This window comes from Schistocerca gregaria, chromosome 8 (assembly GCF_023897955.1).
Source record: "Schistocerca gregaria isolate iqSchGreg1 chromosome 8, iqSchGreg1.2, whole genome shotgun sequence".
In the NCBI taxonomy this organism is placed as follows: Eukaryota; Metazoa; Arthropoda; class Insecta; order Orthoptera; family Acrididae; genus Schistocerca; species Schistocerca gregaria.
The window spans coordinates 280524380-280544343 of record NC_064927.1 but is presented as its reverse complement, the minus strand read 5'-3'; the positions used below and the strand labels follow the sequence as shown (position 1 = coordinate 280544343).

At 37.7% G+C, this 19964-nt stretch overlaps 1 protein-coding gene across 3 annotated transcripts in view; it reads right to left on the bottom strand.

Annotated features, from left to right (window-relative positions):
- Nucleotides 1-215: 215 nt before the first annotated feature.
- Nucleotides 216-19964, bottom strand: part of LOC126285318 (coiled-coil domain-containing protein 6) — a 77302-nt gene continuing 57553 nt past the window's right edge. For all 3 annotated transcript variants that reach the window (XM_049984617.1, XM_049984618.1, XM_049984619.1), the window contains exons 8-9: nt 17977-18155; nt 216-2020 (exon numbers count right to left, since the gene is read on the bottom strand). In XM_049984617.1, coding sequence (XP_049840574.1) covers nt 1838-2020; nt 17977-18155 — 362 coding nt within the window. In that variant the 3' untranslated portion in view covers nt 216-1837. The remainder of the gene's footprint in view (nt 2021-17976; nt 18156-19964) is intronic.

Sequence of the window (19964 nt, the reverse complement as noted above, 5' to 3'; positions counted from 1 at the left end):
ACTTACAAGACAAGACAATTCCACTGTGGCTCATGTTGGTTTTTTTTTTTTTTTTTTTTTAAATCCCTATGAATGTTTGCGAAAGTACTTTCAAACAATGACAAACCATGGACTGCACAAGATTTGATGATGAATCTTCGTTCCTTGTAAATCTTAGTGATTAGGAGAAAGAAGAGAATGTGTGTAGTAAACAGTAGTAAAAAAATCTATGCCAATTTATAATCCAAAGCAATTCTTTTTATTGATGAAGAGTTTCTATAAACATATTTTACCAACAGCAATATGTGGGTTAACATTTTCAGTTGAGGGCTAAAGCAATTACAATTGTAAACAAATGCAAATAAAGTACTGGTTACCAAATAATTCAACATTTTGCAGATATGACTCCAACTGGAATTCAATAATCTCAAAAAATTATGACTAGGGATTATATCCAGTAGTATACAGCAATAATTGCCAAAAATTCATACATGTGTCAAACACCTGAAGAGGAGAAACAAAGTTTAGAAAAATAAATGTGCAAGTACAGGTTATATATTCACACATACATAATTCTTTTCACAGTTTTTATAAATGACAATTAACATCAAAATAAAGATCCAATCATATTACAACTGTTCCCTTTAAAAGGAACAACATTTGAGAACACACAGTTCAAGTTCTTTACATTTTGGAATGTGAAAAAAAAAAACATCGCTTCTTGGGAAGGAGACTTAAACACCGATAAGTATTTAGCATAAAATTTCACACCCTGTTCGATTTGCCACCTACTGCAAAAGGACACAGCACCCCAAGAGAAATAGGTTTTAGCAGTACAACAATAAACAAGCCCACAATCCCTCCCTATAAACTTTCATCAGATCTTTCTGAATATGGCTAAAAAAATACAATGGCCTTTTAAAGCTTACTCTGCTACATTCTTAAATTAGTATGTAACATAAATTTCACACACATCCACACAATACACATGCAAATCACAAGTTTTATCAGTCAAAATGATGCGCATCACAATCCAGTAAAACAAAAACAGAATTATCGCCAAATAATTTCTGTTATTAAAAAAAACCCAAGCAACTCTCACTGTATCAGTGCATTAAAGCCAATTTACAAAGAAAAAAAGGGGGTTATCCCAACGTCCCAGCTCAGTTTCTATCTGGCGTCACACGCTTCAAATACAATATAAAGCACACAACTGTTCAAAGCCATCTTCTTGCTACAGGTTTAGAGTGAAGACAACTCAAGCTAGCATCAGTTTATACGCAGCAAAAACCAAGATTATAGCACACACATGCACCCACACATACATTCATTTTGACACTTTCTCACTTTAGTAAAATGTTACACTCAGTGGGCCAGGTAATGTTAGGAACAGAGACCTGATGTAAAACTCTGAACACATCACCAAGTCCTTACACAGAAAGAAGCTAGTTTCCAACAAGTAACAGTAGAGCTGGAAAGACATTTCAAACATCTTTTCATCAAATGCTGCACTCAATGGTTAAGAAGCAGAGGGGAACATATTTTTGCCTTATATCTAAAAATTTCATATTGTAACAGCAGTAAATCAAGAAAATTTAACATGAGAAACTGGGAAAACTTTCCACAATGCATTCCTCAAAGAAATTTCCTTCTCATACACAGAATGCGGATATGTTACACATCCCATTATTACCAAACAACGTTACACCAATAACTTTATAGGAAAACCAACTGCAACTGAGAAATCAGCTACAACAATAGGATTACTATGTTTTGGCTGGAAAACCTCTTAACATGAAAAAAAGAGAGACAATAATGTATTGGCCTCAGCATTCGAAGTGTGTTGTAAGGACCAACACTAACTCTTTCCCAACTCCATAGGCAGTGGTGATGAGTTGCGTGGAGGTTGCTGTGCTTGATTCTGTGCTTGTTGTGCCTGCAACGGAATTGGAGTGGGAGCTGGACCACCAACAGCTACTGTTGGCACAGTCGGGACTGGCACAGCAGGTTTTATGAAGCGCTCAGAAGGCCTCCGTCCAGCCTGAAGCACAGAAATAATTTTTAAGTTATTGGGGTAGGAATTTAAAAACCTGTGGAAGAAACGGAATAATCAACAGCAAATACAAATAGCAAGAAAAGAAATGATCAACAGGACATACAAATACCAAAACAGTGCTACTTAAAATTAATACTGAACTTGAGGTTATATGTTGGCTGACCCTACTTACAAAGCAAGAACTGAGAAACTGATTTTTAAAAAATGAGGCAGCAATGAATTGTGGTGAAGAAAGATAATTAAAATATCAGAGCAGACACATTAACATCAGACAAGCTGTGGTTGTGATTAACTGTTGTACAATTGTATAAAGATGTTTTATAACCAACTTTAATAATTTAATTTATTAATAATTTCTGCAGGATACAGTATGAGATTCGGTGTCTCATCTTCAGTTATACATGGTAGGCCACAACTGAATTGAGGTGATAGTGCTTTATTTCATGTGTGCTCTTGAAATTAACTATTGACACTAACTCCAGTTTCACATTTCTGGACGAACCAATGTAAACAATATCATTGCACACACAAACTCTGAACACATTTGGCAACAGATTACTTTACCCACAAGAACTTGAGTATGGGAAAACTGAATAGTAGTAAGAACACAAAAATTTACACTTCAAATGAAAATAATAGCAAGTTTTCTAAGTGCAGCAACAGTTATAAAATTAATTCCTCGACAAAGTGTCATAGCAATGGTTCATTGGAAACTGATACAGATTTCAAAGACAATGTATCTGAAACTCCATACGATACTTCAGCATAGTGACTTGATTAAAATGTAAAGTTTTATGTCTTTCAATCTGTACTCTTCCTTCCTTCCTTCCTTCCTTCCTTCCTTCCTTCCTTTCCATTACTGGTATGAAATAATTAAAATTTAAGGAAATCTATGTCTACAAATGACATTTTTCCCAGTTCAAGTGTCTACTAACGAGCTGGCTGACATAAGTTTGATGACTGTGTTTGGTTTGTGGGGTGTTAAACTGCACAGTCATCTGCACCTGCACAAAGTCCCAATTGTTTCACAGTCCAATTCCCCCCCCCCCCCCCCCAACACACACACACACCACACACACACACACACACACACACACACACACACAACGCACAACACACAGTCCTATCTAGCCACTGTCTCTGATGGCAAAAACACCTAGCCCCTGGGCACAAAAAACCGCCAACCAAGCTGCCATATCTACTTGGATCTCCAACTTTCAGGATTACTGTATACGTTTGTTTTAATTGGCCGGAAGAAAGACATGAAATAGGAGAGTAACTGTAAGAAAAGTGCAGCTGAGTAAGAAATGTCAATCTAAACTTTGGGCTGTAGGGAAAAAGGGTAGGGAATGTTTGAAAAGTAATGACAACAACAATTCACATTCTGCAGCACCAACATTCTCCACAAGTTGCCTCAGACACCTGATGAGCCTACTTGACTCGAGACATTGTGTACCATGTGTCACGCAATGATGATTTGACCACAATCAACTACACTCGTACTGGACATCTTGACCAACTTTGTTTTCAACTGTCAAGCTCATGACTGCCAAGATTGACCGCGATCCCATTTGTCATGGTAATACTTTGCAGTCTCGGAAAATAATCCCACTTGGATGCATCCCAATATTTTCTTGTTACACTTAACTTTACTCAATGTTTTGCTTACATATTGATATGTTTTAGAACCCTACATTAAACAGAAAGATTTATCAAGCAATTTTAAATACAGTGAAAGTTAATGTGGCATCCAACAGTCAAGCACAATCAATAATCTGGCATCACTTCATACATACTGAAAATTTCAGATGCGTTTAGTGGAATTCAGTCGCACTAGGCAATGGTCAACAATTTTAAGTCACATAGTGGCAACCATTTTTTCAATCACCTGTCAGACAGTTTGTCATGCAGCAATTGTCTACAGTGTTTAAGAAGTGCTATTTTAAAGTGCAGTCACAATGGCTGCTATTCTACATCACAATTATAGTAGTGCTGCATTTTGTTTTGGGAATATTTTCTCAACCAAGCAACTCTCACAACGAAGTGGATGCGAAATGTAGAAATGATACACTTACAAAACAACGAAAGCTTGAAATCACTTGGCATGTTTCACCTGATTCAGGCACCTTCAGATTTGTTTATACAAAAAACATTTCATTAGTGGTACCATGACAATATTTTGCAAAATACCAATTACTAGCAAGAAATTGTAACATGACTATGTTATGAGACAGTGTTAGGCACATGGAATACCGAGCATACAGAACATCCTATCAAATAATTGCACTCATCAAATATTCAGGAACATTGTGTGATATCCTATAAATAAAGAGGATGGAATACAGCCGAAAAATAGTCACACTCAGTGACTGGGCTTTTTCATAAAAATATATATTACACACCACTAAACCAGAAGAAAAAAGATAAAGCTAGTCACCAAGTGTGACTATTTTATGGTTATATTCCATTCTGTTTATTTACAGCACACTGGGATATGTTTCTGAATATCTGACGAGGATAATTATTTGCTGGAAAGTTTCGCGCGCTCGGTATCCTGTGTGCCTAACACCATCTACGTGGGTTGCCCAAAAAGTAATATACTGTAATTTCTTTTTTTTCTTTTTTTTTTTTTTTTTTTTTTTTTTTTGCTTCAGCAATTCTTTATTGAACCTAATGAGAATTACATGCATGAAAGAATGGTGTTTTATCAACACACCCTATTTTCCCCATGTAATCTCCATCCCATTCTATGACCTACCGCCAGTGTGAAACAAGGGCTTGTATGCCCTGTAGGTATCAATCCTTGTACTAGTGGCAGAGCCAGTGCTTCACTGTGTGAATCACCACCTCATTGTCCACAAAATGTCTTCCACAAAATGGCATCCTTTAATGGGCCAAACAAGTGAAAGTCCGAAGGGGCTGTCAGATGCGACAGCTGATAATGGACTCCCTGACCGCTGAAAAATAGTGGAGCTCTGCTGAAGCACCTTCTGATGATCTCACCCTCTGTGCCCAGTGACTGACTGTACTTCTGTTGACATCAGATGCTCTACAGACTTTGCACAAACGTTTGCGAATATTCCCCATAGCTTCTTTCCCTGCAATGAGAAATTCAATGATGGCACATTGCATGTAACGTACATCACTAACAGACGCCATTTTGAAACTGTCCTGGAGCTATGCTATTGTCAGAAATGATGGAAACTTCGCACACTAACTCAGGCGACTTCAAATAAAACACATTTTGCATTGGTAGCACTGTTTTCTGCTGAGAAAAAAAATGCACTGCATTACTTTTTGAGCAACCCTCATAACATCATGCCGTGCTACAACTTCGTGCTAGCAAATCAAATTTTGCAAAATGGGATCATTCCATTTCTAATGAAATGTAATTTTTTTTGGTGTAAGCCCATATGAAGACAACTGAATAAAGAGAAAACATATCATTGGTAAACCAAAAATGATTACAACCTTACTACCAAGCGTTTGTTTCTTCTTCATATATTACTAGATGCTGTACCAACCCTGCCATGAACTGGAGAAAGAATTCAGAACTTAAAAGATTGGTTTTTTCATAATTTCATACCTTTTCTGAGAGCCAGTTTCAAAAAATTGGTTTGCCTGAACAGAGCGCAGTTTACTTTTGGTAGATAATTGTACACCCCATCCCCAGCATCTGAATTTCTCTCAGGGAATATATTCACCATTTATTTCCAGCAAACGTTACTTGCCTGATTCAGTCAATCGGTCAGGGAGTCATTCAACATTCAAATATATTTACAGAGCTGCTTCTCTTCAAGAGCTTATCAATTCAGATTGTTCAGAGGTGGATTTTTAAAAAAGATTATCATCAAAGATGCTAATTTTTGGAACCACTTTGGTGTGGAATAGAGATAAGCCTGCTACTCTTCGGAAGTTTGGCAAAAACCCTGGCCATATGCCTACGAAGAAGAAACAGATAACAGTATTGCAGTCGGAAATGATGCTTTTTGAACCTGTTTGATGTTGCTAAAAAAGAAATAAGAAGTCCACCACGAGACGAAGTTTTGGAATGGGCAGACACTGACAAATAAAGAACCAGTAGTCGAAGAAATATAACACGAACTGATAGCATAATGTGAACGAGAGCCACAACAAGAACTTTTACTATCAGATATCAAATACAACAAAGATGAAGGGGTTGGCGCAACAAGCTTGGCACCTCCACCCACCTAGAATGAAGCAGCTGTCGCTATTGATACATTTATAAGATTTGCTGAAAGTAGCAAATCACACAAGACTGCAGAATGTGTGTTCCATACATCATGAGGCTTTGAAGAAGGAAAAAAAAGGATGCAAAATAAAGAAATTAAAAAAAGGGCTTTAAGTCTTATTTCAAGTGACTGTACTGCAGTATAAAACTGTAGTGTCCTGAAATGAACATAAAATCTTAAAATTACACTACAGGAAGCATGCAATAAAGTTTTTTCATTTGTTCCCTAAAACGTTGTTTTATACTGTATTGAACATTTTTATCACTTTAACGAAAGTATAGAACGCACAATAAACACTAAGGCCAGTCACTGGGTGCCCAGCACCATTGAGTACCTTGTGTCTCACACTTCATATAATAAAGAATCTACTCAACACACACACACACACACACACACACACACACACACACACACACACACACACACACACACACTGGTTTAACTATTACAAGCTTTTGGAGCCAGTGGCTCCTCCTGGCCGAAGAGTTAAAGGGGAAGGAAGAGGGGTGAAGGAGAAGGACTGGAAAGGTTTATTAGGGAAAGGGGTACAGTTCAGAAAAGTCACCCAGAACCCCAGGTCAGGGTGAGTAGATTTTTTTTATCAACACATTTATATTATTTTACCAATAATTGATTATTTTTGTTGTTATTACACTCCATATAATTTTATTTTTAGATGATAATGAACCATTTTCAGTAGTTCAGCACCATCAACATCCAAAGATACCAGATTAGCGGGCTTCTACTGTAATACTTATTTGTATAAAGAGAAATAAAGTGAACTAAACACACATGGAAATTCTGGTTGACAAGCTGTTAACCTCTTAGTAAATTTTTCAACTATTTAGAAATTTATATTTCGCCACCATATGGCATAACAGTATTCCCTTGCCACATTATGTGCCTACTAACAATTAATAAAGTGTGAAAAATCTTTCCCTTTGGTCCAGAGTTAAAACAAGTCCGAGTAAGTTTCAACTATTTTATTTTATTTTATTTTCCCTTCCACTCTTAAACACCACTATCATAATGTTGCTATGGTTTTAAATATTTGTAGAAGGTCCCTGAAGAGCATGTTGCCAAAACTTATTGTTTTAGACTATGGAAAGGAACAATTTCACCAAGAAAACATGGAACAACATTAGCCATTTACAAGATGTACAACTTCGCTTTGGCCGTTCCGTTCCCTCCCCCCCCCCCCCCCCCCCCCCCCCCCAACATTTGAGGCTTTAATGAAACAAATTGGTTACACATGTATCATTCAAAATATTTTTCCATCGCTGACCACTACTTTCTCTCATCTTTCAGGCAATGCATGAATCCCGCAGCGAAAAAATTGTTCATCTTTTGAAGCGATCCACAAATCTATCCAATTTGCGACTTCTTCATGAGATCGGAAGTGTTGGTCAGCCAGGCCAAGCGCAATTGCTCTAAACAGGTTATAGAGGGAGCAATGTGTGGAGAATACGACAGGTACCTCCATTTTAACGTTTCCAAGTATGTTTTGATCTTTTGCAACCTGGGCTCAAACAATGTTGTGCTGCAAAATCACTTTATCATGCCTCTTGCTATATTGCGGACATTGTCTCTTAATGCTCTGGTCAAATGCATTAATAGCATTTGATAACAAGCACCTGTGATTGTTTCACTCGGTTTTAACACCTCCTAGTACACAATGCCAAGCTGGTCCCACCAAATGCAGAGCATGATCTTGGAGCTGTGAATGATTGATTTGGCTGTCGACGTGGAAGCATGGCCAGGATATCCCATGATTTTTTGCACTTAGGGTTATTGTAATGGACCCCTTTTTCATCCCCGGTCACAATTCGATGCAGAAATCCATTCCGTTTCTGCCTCTGAAGTAACTGTTCACAAACGCCATTCAACGTCTCTTGGTTTCAGCTCACACGGGAACCAAGTTCCATCTTTCTGAATCATGCCCATAGCCTAGAGTCGTTTTGAAATGGCTTGCTGTGTCACTCCCACCAATCATGCTAATTCTTTTCGAGTTTGATGCGAGTCTTCAATCAGCAACTTCTCCAATTCTGCATCTTCGAAAACTTCCTCTCTTGAAATCACCGTTCTTGAAGTGCTGAAACCACTCACAACACGTTCTTTTACTAATAGAGTCCTTACCATACATCCAAGAGAGTATTCGATGAGACTCAGCCGCTGTTTTATTCATACTGAAACAAAACAGTAACACCTCCTGCAAATGACGAGAATTGGGCTCGTAAACTAACATTTTCAATCAAGAGCAACTTTATGATTCAGACACAGATCAACTAACGTTTGAATGAGATTATGTTGACCAAGATCGAAGCTAACTGTCTGACATCTGCAATCTGTTTCTTTCGACCACTACTTACCGTTGTCGCCACCTATCGGCAAACAGCGGAAGCCAAGTTGTACACCTTGTAGTAGTAGTAGTAGTAGTAGTAGTAATAATAATAATTATTATTATTATTAAATAAATAAATAAAAGCGATTCAAATGCAGAAACGGAAAAGAAACTATTCACTTATCACCAAACAGCAGGAAATATTTTTCAGAAGCAGAGAGATTCTGGAATATCAAGCTTCTAACACAGATGTGGTCATAAGGAGGACAAGTTTCTGACTATGCAGATGAGTAAAAATCCCAGCAAAGAGAGAACAATCAAATTCCTTCCAAATTTGAAGAGGATGTTGAAAGCATATTTCACACTGAACACTGCTTAAAACAACTTTCAGAGTTTAATGTCGAGCACAAGAAAGCTAAAACACCTAAGAAAGCCATCTCAGACAGGCTTCAGTGCATATGAAGGTACTGTGGAAGACTGGGACAGGGTAATTCTCTCTGTCAAATAGGAGTTTGTGTGGTAGTGATGCTGGCTTAGAACTATGGTTTTAGACAGGAGAGTATTATGAGTGTGTTATTCAAATCAAAAAGTTCTGATAGTGTGGTGTGCCTTTGCTCCACATGGGTTGGAAGGATAAAAATATGTACAGGTGCAGTCAGTGGTACACTGTAGTGTAAAATAACTGAAAAGGAAATAATGAAGAAGGCTAGGGACTCTTTTAGTGGTGCAAATCTGGGCCATTTAATTTCCAAAGTGACAATATCAGTTGCCACTGATCAATTATTACATGGTAATGTCTGGATGATCAGAGTTTCCAGAGACAGTAGTGGTCAGCATAGTCACCCAACATGAAATCTACTGAGAATATCAGGTTGGTAATGTCAAAAACATCTATGCCAATACTACTCTGCATCTAAAATAGAGCTGAAAGAGAAGATAGTTCATGTCTGGTAGCAGACAATTGGGCCTACAGGGTGTCAAAGTTTGGTTCATTTAATGCTGTGTACAATCAACTTTCTCCAAAACAGTGAAAGTCCCCAATTCAAATACTTATGAGTATGTACAAAGATTTATTGAAAAGTAATGCTTCTAAATTTTTTTATGTGGAAACTCTCACGCTTTTAAATAAAACAAACTTCATTAACATTCTATGTCTTTTTACTTCATGCTTACCTGTTTATTTCTCAACATAGTTACCCGGGCGAGGAACACATTTCTACCAACGAGAAACCAGTTTGTTAATACCATACTGCAGACGTCTGACTTTGTTGCCAGAGCCACTTCACCTTGCCACCTCACTTCTACTTCATCACTATGAAAGCTAAGTCCTAGAAGGTGGTATTTCTGTAAGTTTTGGATACAGATGAAATAGGATGCGGCCAAGTCGAGACTGTATGGAGGATGGCTGACAATACTGAACCAAATGTGTCTGATTGTTGCAGATGTCTCAGTTTTCATGTGTGGTCCAGCATCGTCATGATGGAGAGGATGCTCCACATGTGTACAAACTATTCAAATTCTAATCTCAATTGCAGCACACTGTTTCACATGCACCAACATAGTTATTTTACACACCACCATGTTACACACAACAATTCAGAGCCCTCTAGTGGCAGAAGGTTGCAACATGCATCAGCCTAGTTGAAAAGTCAAGCAAGTGATATGCAAGACATTTAATACCTCAACCAATATTGAGAACAGAATAAAAAATTCTGAGGTATTACTTTTCGACTTGCCCTCATTACTGCTATGTGTATATATGGACAAGACCAAAAACACGCCTGGATTTCCTAGTTAAAAATGCCTTCTTTCTTGAGTGAAAGCAGTTGCAAAGGAAGGCCACCAATTGCGAAATTCAGATTCGATTCATACTGTGCATAATAAAAGCTCATGACCAGAGGTGTAATGGGGCAAAGCACCAAGATGCACTTCTCAGCTGTTGTCGAGAAAATCGAAAATTAAAAGAAACCGTTGCGGAGAAATACTCTCTACGATTAATAATTTTCCACAGCGTCGTGACGCAGCGGTAAGAGCTCGGGTTCGTAGTCCGAAGGTTGCTGGAACTCGCACCATGTTCCCCCCCCCCAAATGTGTGTTTGTTGGTTGTTGTGGGGAAGGAGACTAGACAGAGAGGTCATCGGTCTCATCAGATTAGGGAAGGAAGTCGGCCGTGCCCTTTGAAAGGAACCATCCCAGCATTTGCCTGGAGCGATTTAGAGAAATCACGGAAAACCTAAATCAGGATGGCCGGATGCGGGATTGAACCGTCTCCTACGGAATAAATGTGTGTGTACACACACACACACACACACACACACACACACACACACACACACACACACACACACACACACACACACTAAAAACTAAGATTCCAAGACTTACCAAGTGGGACAATTAAAAAAAAAACCACACAAAATTTCGAGCTTTCGCACCTGGTGGGAAAGAGGGAAGGAGAAGGAAAGATGAAAGGGAAGTCTTTCCGCTCCCGGGATTGGAATGACTCCTTACCCTCTCCCTAAAACCCACATCCTTTCACCTTTCCTTCCCTCTTTCCCGACGAAGCAACCGCCAGTTGCGAAAGCTCGAAATTTTGTGTGTGTGTGTTTTTTATTGTGCCTGTCTAACGGCACTTTCCCGCTTGGTAAGTCTTGGAATCTTTGTTTTTAATATATTTTTCCCACGTGAAAGTTTCTTTATATATAAACAAAGCGGCAACATGTACACTGCATATTTTCCTACTACAAAAGAATTCCAACAAATAAAGCATGGTAGCTTCTGAAGCACCGAAACTATATGAAGAAACAGGCAGTTTTGGTTACAGTGTAATTTTTTTTTTCCTACTATTTCCCAATGTCGGAACTTAGGAGTCAGATTGAGGCACAAAGATAGCTTCCTGATTGACCCAATAATTGAAGGTAGAGGGAATCCTGGAGAACCTGCTCGAAAGTTTTTACTACAATTGCTGGAAAAAATATTTTAACAGTGTTGTTGTTGGGGTACAAAAGGCAACCAGAAAGAACATTTTACTCTGATTTACAGCCATGACATTTCCACAAGGATGTTGCCTATTGACATTAAGATAATAAAAAGTTTATAAGTGAACCTCTCCGTGGACGAGACCATCTCATCATTTAAGGAAATTTAATTAATAATAAGTGCGTGACTACAGGAGAAATTGAGGTATTTTCTCTTCTACCACTGTTCACGTCACACAATTACTTTTCATTTAATAATCACATTTGTAAGCAATTTGATGGACTTGCTATGGATAGCTGCCTGGCTGGGCTGGTTTTCTAGTAGACATCCTTGTAAACCACCACAAATGAAAATTTTTTCAGTCAGAAGTCACCAGCGGGTCATAAAATCCTTTTTTATCTGGGCTATGCCAATGATATTATAGTTATCTTTAATGACAGTGCTTCTGAGACTGTTACACTGACCAATGAATTCAATGCGCTCCATTAAAAATGGTGTTCATCCATGAGAACATAGACCAAGATGAAGTACTAAATTATCTCTATCTGTTGGCTTCATTTAATAGGTAATAAATTTCATGTTGACATTTTGAGAAAATGAACCATGAAGCACTTCATTATTCACGCGTCACTCGACCTCCAGCAAAATAAACTCAGCTATTTCAAAGCAATGGTTCCCCGGGTGTTAGAGTTATCTCTTAGTGACTATGCCAACATCACGGAACTTAGAAAGCTCAAACATATTGTTATTAAGAATGGCTACAGCACTTCCATTGCAAACCAAATCTACGAAGCAAAAATGTGTGAAGATCACATTAGTTATTGTAACAGCATTTCTGATGCAGATAATATTCTGTACACTTGCCCTTTTTAGGAAACTTATGTATGATCTGGCTAGACTCTTCCGGGGGATAGACTTTCGAATAGCTTTCTCTGGAGGTTATCAATATCCAGTATATGTACATATGAAATTAGCAAATGACCAGTGGACACACACTCCCAAGTTGCAAAATTTAAAAATACTCCACTAAGCTCAAACAGGGAAAAATACTCAACAGCCTGGAAGAAAGGGAAATAGCTAAGCACATAGGAGAAATGATATTGCAGTGCCTGTGTTATTCTGATTACAATGCAAAGTTGCTTTGGACATGCAAGGAACAGGCACTACAGCAACTACAGCCATTATGAAATACATTAAATGCATTTGCAAATTGCAAATTAGAACAACCACCAGCTGCAGAATGTAATGACAACAATGAAAATTTCTGCTAAACCAGGACTTTAATCCTGATTTCCCACTTATCACAAATGGTCCCCTGTACACAACTCATGGCCAGACCCAAAAGTCCCTCTTCCTTTGGATATGCAAACATTTAGTTTTTAAACATTAAAAACAAAGTTTTGACATGCATGCATGCATGTCAAAAGGAACTTTGCATCACAATGAGAATAACACACGCACCGAGACGACATATTTATCTGCTGATACCAGGCAAGCGATTTTCAAGTACAACATCTGACCTGTGCGGGAATATACATAATGGATGTATGAGAACGGGTCGTAGACGCATGATTGGTAACATATGGAAGTTCGGGACTAGCCATGACGGCCACTTGCGATAAGCAGGACATGTGGGTTTGAGTCCCAGCCCAGCACAAATTTTCATTGTAATCATTCCATTCTACAGCTGATGGTTGTCCTTATTCACAATTGCGAATGCATTTAATGTATCAGAAAAGGAAAACAGACAGGTGGCTCCAAAATGATCAGTTGGCTGGAAAGACCCAAGTGTATTACGTCACTACGAGAGCAATGTTTAGTGATAATAGCTAAGCCCTGGATGCTTTGTACTTGAACTGTGCCACCTACTATTTTCAAAATGTTATCTTTTTAAATTTCTAATTTTCTAAGTTTACTGATTTTTGTATTTACGCTCAATGTAAACTGACACGTAACTGATACTGCCACCCTTGCTCTTGCGCCGATTTAGCTAAGTTTTTAAACAGAGGGGTCATACAATCTAATGTGTAATTTTCATTTGCCCTGATTATTCTGGCTACTGATGTAAGCATTATGTCAGTAAATATTTAGAACACCAGCCATTTATAACAACTATAATTGATTGTTGATATGACAAGATTTAGAAACTTGACACTATCTTAGCTTACAGCCTGCAGGCACCATCAGCTAAGAGCCGTGTGCACTAGTCTTAGGGGCCTTATATGTTTTCGTATCCAGTGAGATGTGTGCAACCTGAATATGCACATCTCCAGCATATTTATGATTTAAATATTTCCTGTAGGCCTAATACTATTTGGTTTGCACTGGACTGTGTCACGTGCTGTAATGAGGTAATCTGCTGCTTCATTCTTATTTCCAGTAACAGTTGTCACTTTAAGGGCAAAACAGTTCAATTTTTTTTATGTACCCTTCAGTCATCTTTTGTTTTATTCTATTTTGTAGGACACCACATAGTGTTTTTAAAGATTTGACAAGGGGAATTTACTTACCGGAATATTCTATGTGTGATATCCCACATACCAAATACTGCCAAATATCAGTAAGTCGTATAATATTTCATTGATACTCAAATCTCACTAAATGGGGTCATGCCACTACAGTGAAATTTTTTTATTTCTTCGCAAGCCAATCTGAAAATGCACAAATAGAGGTGAAATGTGTCAATGGGAAATAGTCACATTAGCCTGCCAGCCAATGACAGTAACTCTTCAGCTCATCCGACACTTGGTGTAGTCAGCCAACCAACACCCCTATTAAGTAGTGCGAACACTCAAACGGGAAAAGTTTGTGGCTTAAATTAGTATAGTAGACAATCACCCGTAAGCGGATTATCTGCGGCCTGTTTCTCTACATGCTTTTGTGTGCACTGTGTTTTGCTGTTTTAAATGGTGCATTTTCTTTGCAACTAACATTTTATTTTCGTATTACTCTCTCATTTCTGTTTTATTCTGCAGTAGTGGGCTGAAGTAAAATTCCTCGTTGGAGTATCAATTCTTTCTGGTCAAAATTACAAAAATTTCTCAGAAATCTAAAACAATGAAAAATTCCCAAAATTCTAAAAAATTCTTGAGTTTCTCCAAGATTTCCTGTTTTTCCCTGGGCATACACACATTGAACTAACCTGGTCGTTTGCAAACAACGTAAATTAAGACACACATAGCTTAAGTTTGTACAATAAGTTTCAGATTCAATAGATAAAAAGAACTAGAGAAGGCAAAGCTTCATTGTTAACAAGAAATTTTTTCTGAGAGGAATTGTGGCCATTTAAATTTTTAATATTGAGAAACTGGAAGTCTACAGGGTAAAGTGACAATTCATTTAAAGACCATTTTCACTTAATATCAATGCACTTAATACAATGTTTCTCCAATGAATAGATCACATCCTCTGAATGAGATTGTGGGAAGTCTGCAAAGAGTATATAGTAAAACCTCACTTTTACACTTTACAAGGGACTTAAAAGAAATGGTGTCAAATGTGGGAAAGTGTAAAATGTGGGAAATAAATTTTTAAACGGTGACTTTTAAACAGTGAAATTGCCGTACAAGATCCTCCATTGCATTTCCATAGTTAATGTATTATATATATAATAATAATAGGCATCAAAATACTAGCTGGGGACATGTTTATTATCCAATAAAGATTATCTCAATTTTGTACTATGTTTTGCCACTGGTGTAACTGCAACCGGTAATTATCTGGGAAGTAGAAACATTTGACTTAATTTCATTTATTGTCGGTGCTTTGGGAAACCAGATAAAAAACAGCAATGGGTGATTCATTATTTAAATAATGATACCCTACATCACTTATGTATTTTTTCATACTTTGCTTGATGCATTTAGATAATTTATTCAGATTATCAAATACAAATATTTACAGAAGTATTTTATGTGATGTTTGTACATGTGTTGTTCCGTATCTCTACACTGTTGTCATCTTTTTGAGGTTAGAAGGTACTGCGCCTCAGGTGAATGAAACATTTTTAAAAAACACTAACGTAAATATTTGCATCTGAGAGCGAGAACAAATTCTTGAAACGCGCATTGTTAAGCATTAAAAAAAAAAAGAAATACATAATGTGCAGTGTTCATCATTTAAACCAGACATCTGACCAACACAACAAGCACCACGGTGTCAACTAGCACAACAAGTGCTCAAACAAAACATGGGAAATATGCATTCAATCACAAAACTCCACATATGCAGTAGAGAAGTCCTAAAAATGGTTGTGATTGGTCATGATACCTTCATTCAAATGAACCTAGTTACTCCCATCAGCTGTCACAATGAGTACAACTTAAAGGTTGGAATACAGCCACCTGTCGCAATATCATTGGATTTTTTTTAATTCTTGCATGTCCATATTGCAGCTACCTACAGCTATCTTCAGTGCATGTGAGAGAATTATAATACAACAAACTCCCAGCAGTACATGACAATCTACAACTGTGAAGTTGGGTTGTACAGGCAGTACACAACATGTACTGCTAAGAGTTTGTTGGATTACAACTCACTCAAATGCACTGAAGATGGCTATTTATAACTGAAATCCGAACTAGAGCCTGGCAGCAGGAGGAGATAACAAATGGTTCTGACTTTTTACCAGTTCACCTGTAGAGCAGAGAACCCTGGTGTCAAGGAACTAACCACATAATTTTTGTGAACACTACTTCAAGCCAGTCCCTCCTCCACGAACACTGATTAATAAAGCATAAATCACAGAAAATTATAAATACAAAATTGGGTGCGAATTAACATTGTGATCATAGCAAATTTGATAGCAGTGATAAAAAAATGTCATAAATGGCAGGGAAACTTTAATTCTGGGAAAATAAAAGTGGGGTTATACTGTATCTGAGGCTAGCATAATCTCTTGTTCGTACTCAAATTGTTTTTCAGTTATGAAGTTCTTTAGCTGTAGGAGTAGTTTGAAGTTAAGAGGTTACCATGTTAAATGTACAGGGAATATGTTTGCGCACTTCATACACAGAATATCTCAGTTTTGCCAATATTAAAGCACCTTTGCCAAAAAGAGAACATGTATTGGAAATTCATAACTTTTTTTTTTCTTTTACAGTCTAGTCCCCTTCCCTCATTATACTTACCAGTTACCTATACAACGTGTGTTGAAAAAGTATCATTCATGAATTTTGTAATTTGACATATACTGATAGCTTGATTCATACAATTTCTTGTCACTGTGTTGTTTGTAACATGTCTGAAAAGTATTTGTACAGTGTCAGTTGTATCAAGTATTTAGCCTGTTGTTGGCTGCCAAAAAGGTTGCATATGTAGTATTATTTTGTATAAAATAAACCACAACATTTTACTAAATTTTGCAATAATGATGGAATTAGGTGCAGCAAAGATTTAGAAATGTTATGCATTGCTTTTGGTGAATCTGCTATGAGAAAAGCAAGGGTTTATGAGTGGTGTACACATTTCAAAGAAGGATGTTTAAGATAAGGCACCCTGAATGCTCCAGTACATCATGAACATCAAATAAAGGACCATCGTTTGACAAGCATGGGCAAGATTAAAAACACGTCACAGTGACAGCTAAGAGCTATCACCAATACTTAATTGGGGATTGGAGAAAGCTGTGAGAAGTGAATAATGGCTCATGGGGATTATTTTAAAGGGGACAACACTGATAGAGAATAGACGAAATTCTTTCCAAAAAGCAAATAATCTCATTATTTTTTTGAACACACATTGTGTGTACAAAGTAATCAACAAGAAGAATTTCTTTTAATGACAGAAGACACTGACCATAACACTTCTGGTCTTTACCATGTAAAGCAAATACTGCTTCTATCGACTGCCTTCACAATTCATTTCTGGTGTTAAGCAGCAGACTCAACTTAGCCATGGCCCACAAAATCGGCGAATTCTTTTTCGAATTATCTGACGATCTGTTTTAGGTTAGCTTTCAGAAAAAGTGGCACCCTTCATAGACAAAGCTTTATTTCAAGTAAACTGTACAATCCTTTTCATTCTGATTTGCTATGGTGTCAGCCATTTCATACCAGCGCTCACTGCTGAATACTACATTGCGCCCTCATGTGGTTGCAGTTAAGGGACATCCTTCATGGGCACAACTAGATTAAGTTGTCCATTTCTTAACTGTTTTAAATGAAGGAGCAGACTAATGTACCTTCACCAACTTAAGAATAATTGTGTGATGACTACAAAGTGAGTAAAAACAGGAAACTTTAATAATATAGTTCTGATCTCTGTGTCAGGCCAAGAACTTCAACCATATCTTTAATTTTAAAAGTTCTTAAATAATATAATTCTATGTTTACACTTATAAGTTGTACTAAAAAAAAAAGAGAGCTTACCTGAGGCCCACCAGGTACAAGGGGCGTGGATGAGGCTATGACACCTGTTGAGCAGACAGGTAATGGAGCAAATGTGGGCTGGCCGCACACGTAGCAGCATCGCCCTGCGGGAGTGGATCCTGTAGTTGAAGTGCCTCCAAAGGAATTGTCATTTCGAGACCCCACCAAACTTGTCACACCTATAGAAACAGCAAATATTTAGATCCATTCAGAGTGGGTCTTTGGCACTGAAATTAGTCACAATGTCCATAAAAAAATCACCAAATAACAAAATCTGTGAATGAAAAATTACATAAAATACATGGGAGGCATAGGAGACATCCATGATGTAACCTACTATGACCTGATCACTTCCAAGAAGCCTCAATACGCAGCTCACACAAATCACTTGACACTTTCATTCAGTAATAAACAGAAAAAGAACAGCATGTGTGCAAAGACAATATGATAAAGGATAAGCTATAGCAATTTGAGATGGGAAAGAAGCAAGGAAGAAATACATTTAACCCTTCAGTGGGTACACTGACATATAAACAACAGATGACGTTTAATTTTTGTAAATTTAGATCTATTATTGGGTCTGTGCAAACAGTTATTCCTTCATTAGTGCTTTGGATACTGTACGGATAAGTTCTTTTTCCCCATTGTTGAACACCTATAGTGCACCTCGCATCAATAACAAGTTTGAAAGTGAATGTGTCACATTTGGCATAAAAAATACTCCAGGTAAGTAAAATTTGTACTTAGTTTTTCTACTTATACTTTCAATAATATAGCTACTGTTCTGCATCTAATTTTGTGAGCACATGGTCTGTAAATTGCTGATGACTTTCTTCTTCTGTCAGTTAAATAACATCAAATAATAATAAAATATTGTGTTGGCACCCAAGTTCGTAGAGTTTTCCAAAAGTTTAATAAACACAACAGACACACATAACAGGGTTTATGTCTTCAACTATACACTCTCCTTCACTATTTCCAACAGACTGCCAGTGCTGGGGCCACTTTTCAATCCAACTGTAGGAATCGTGGTTTTGAGGCAAAGAACGCAGAGCCATGTTCAGAGGACATTTTAGCTCAAAAAGGAAGTTCCTTGAAGTTGATCGATAGAAAACTGAAAAGATGGAGAGCTGGGTATACAAGATCAGGTCAATAAGGTGCACGTGGAAAGACTTCCCAACCCAATTCCTGTGTAGTGCTTGTTGTCAGTCTAGCAGATGCGGCAGGCATTACTGTGGAGTAGCATTACTTAACACAGCCTTCCTGGTTGTTGTTCTTGGACGGCGTCTGCAAGACGTCTCAGTTGTTGACAGTAAATGTCAGCAGTGATGGTCACACTTCAGGGAAGCAGTTCAGCAGTGACGGTTACATCTCTGAGATGCAATTTGTAACACACTACATGTTTGCTGTTCCACCAGATGCATAACATTATCTTTTGTGGATGCACACATGTATTTGTATGGGGAGATGCTGCTTTGTCTGGGTTCAACCATTCTTCTCTTTTCCTTATGTTAGCGTAAAGAAACAATTTCTCATTACCAAATAACGATACCGAAGAGAAGTGGTCAGTGGTATTCAAAACAAAATTGATTACGAGTAAGCAGAGATGCACATATGGACATCCATTTATTTTTGTGATTTTGGCTTACAACATGCAGTACCATTAAAACTGATTTTTGGAACTTCCCCACTGCACGCAAATGTCACCTGACACTAGAATGATCACAGTTCGTCACATCTGACCGTCCTTGAGCACACAGACATGGATCATTGTGGAGTGTCACTAACGTCAAAAAGATTATCCTCAAAATGAGAAACCATTTTCTTGCCATGCTCTCTCCAGTGGCATTAGCCCCATACATGTCACAAATGTTTCTACTTGCTTCCGGTCCTGTCATACTTCTATTGAACTTTAACAGAAGAATATGTCAGATATGTTCTGATTTCTCCACTTGGCAATCCATTTTCTAGTATCCATAACTTCATCC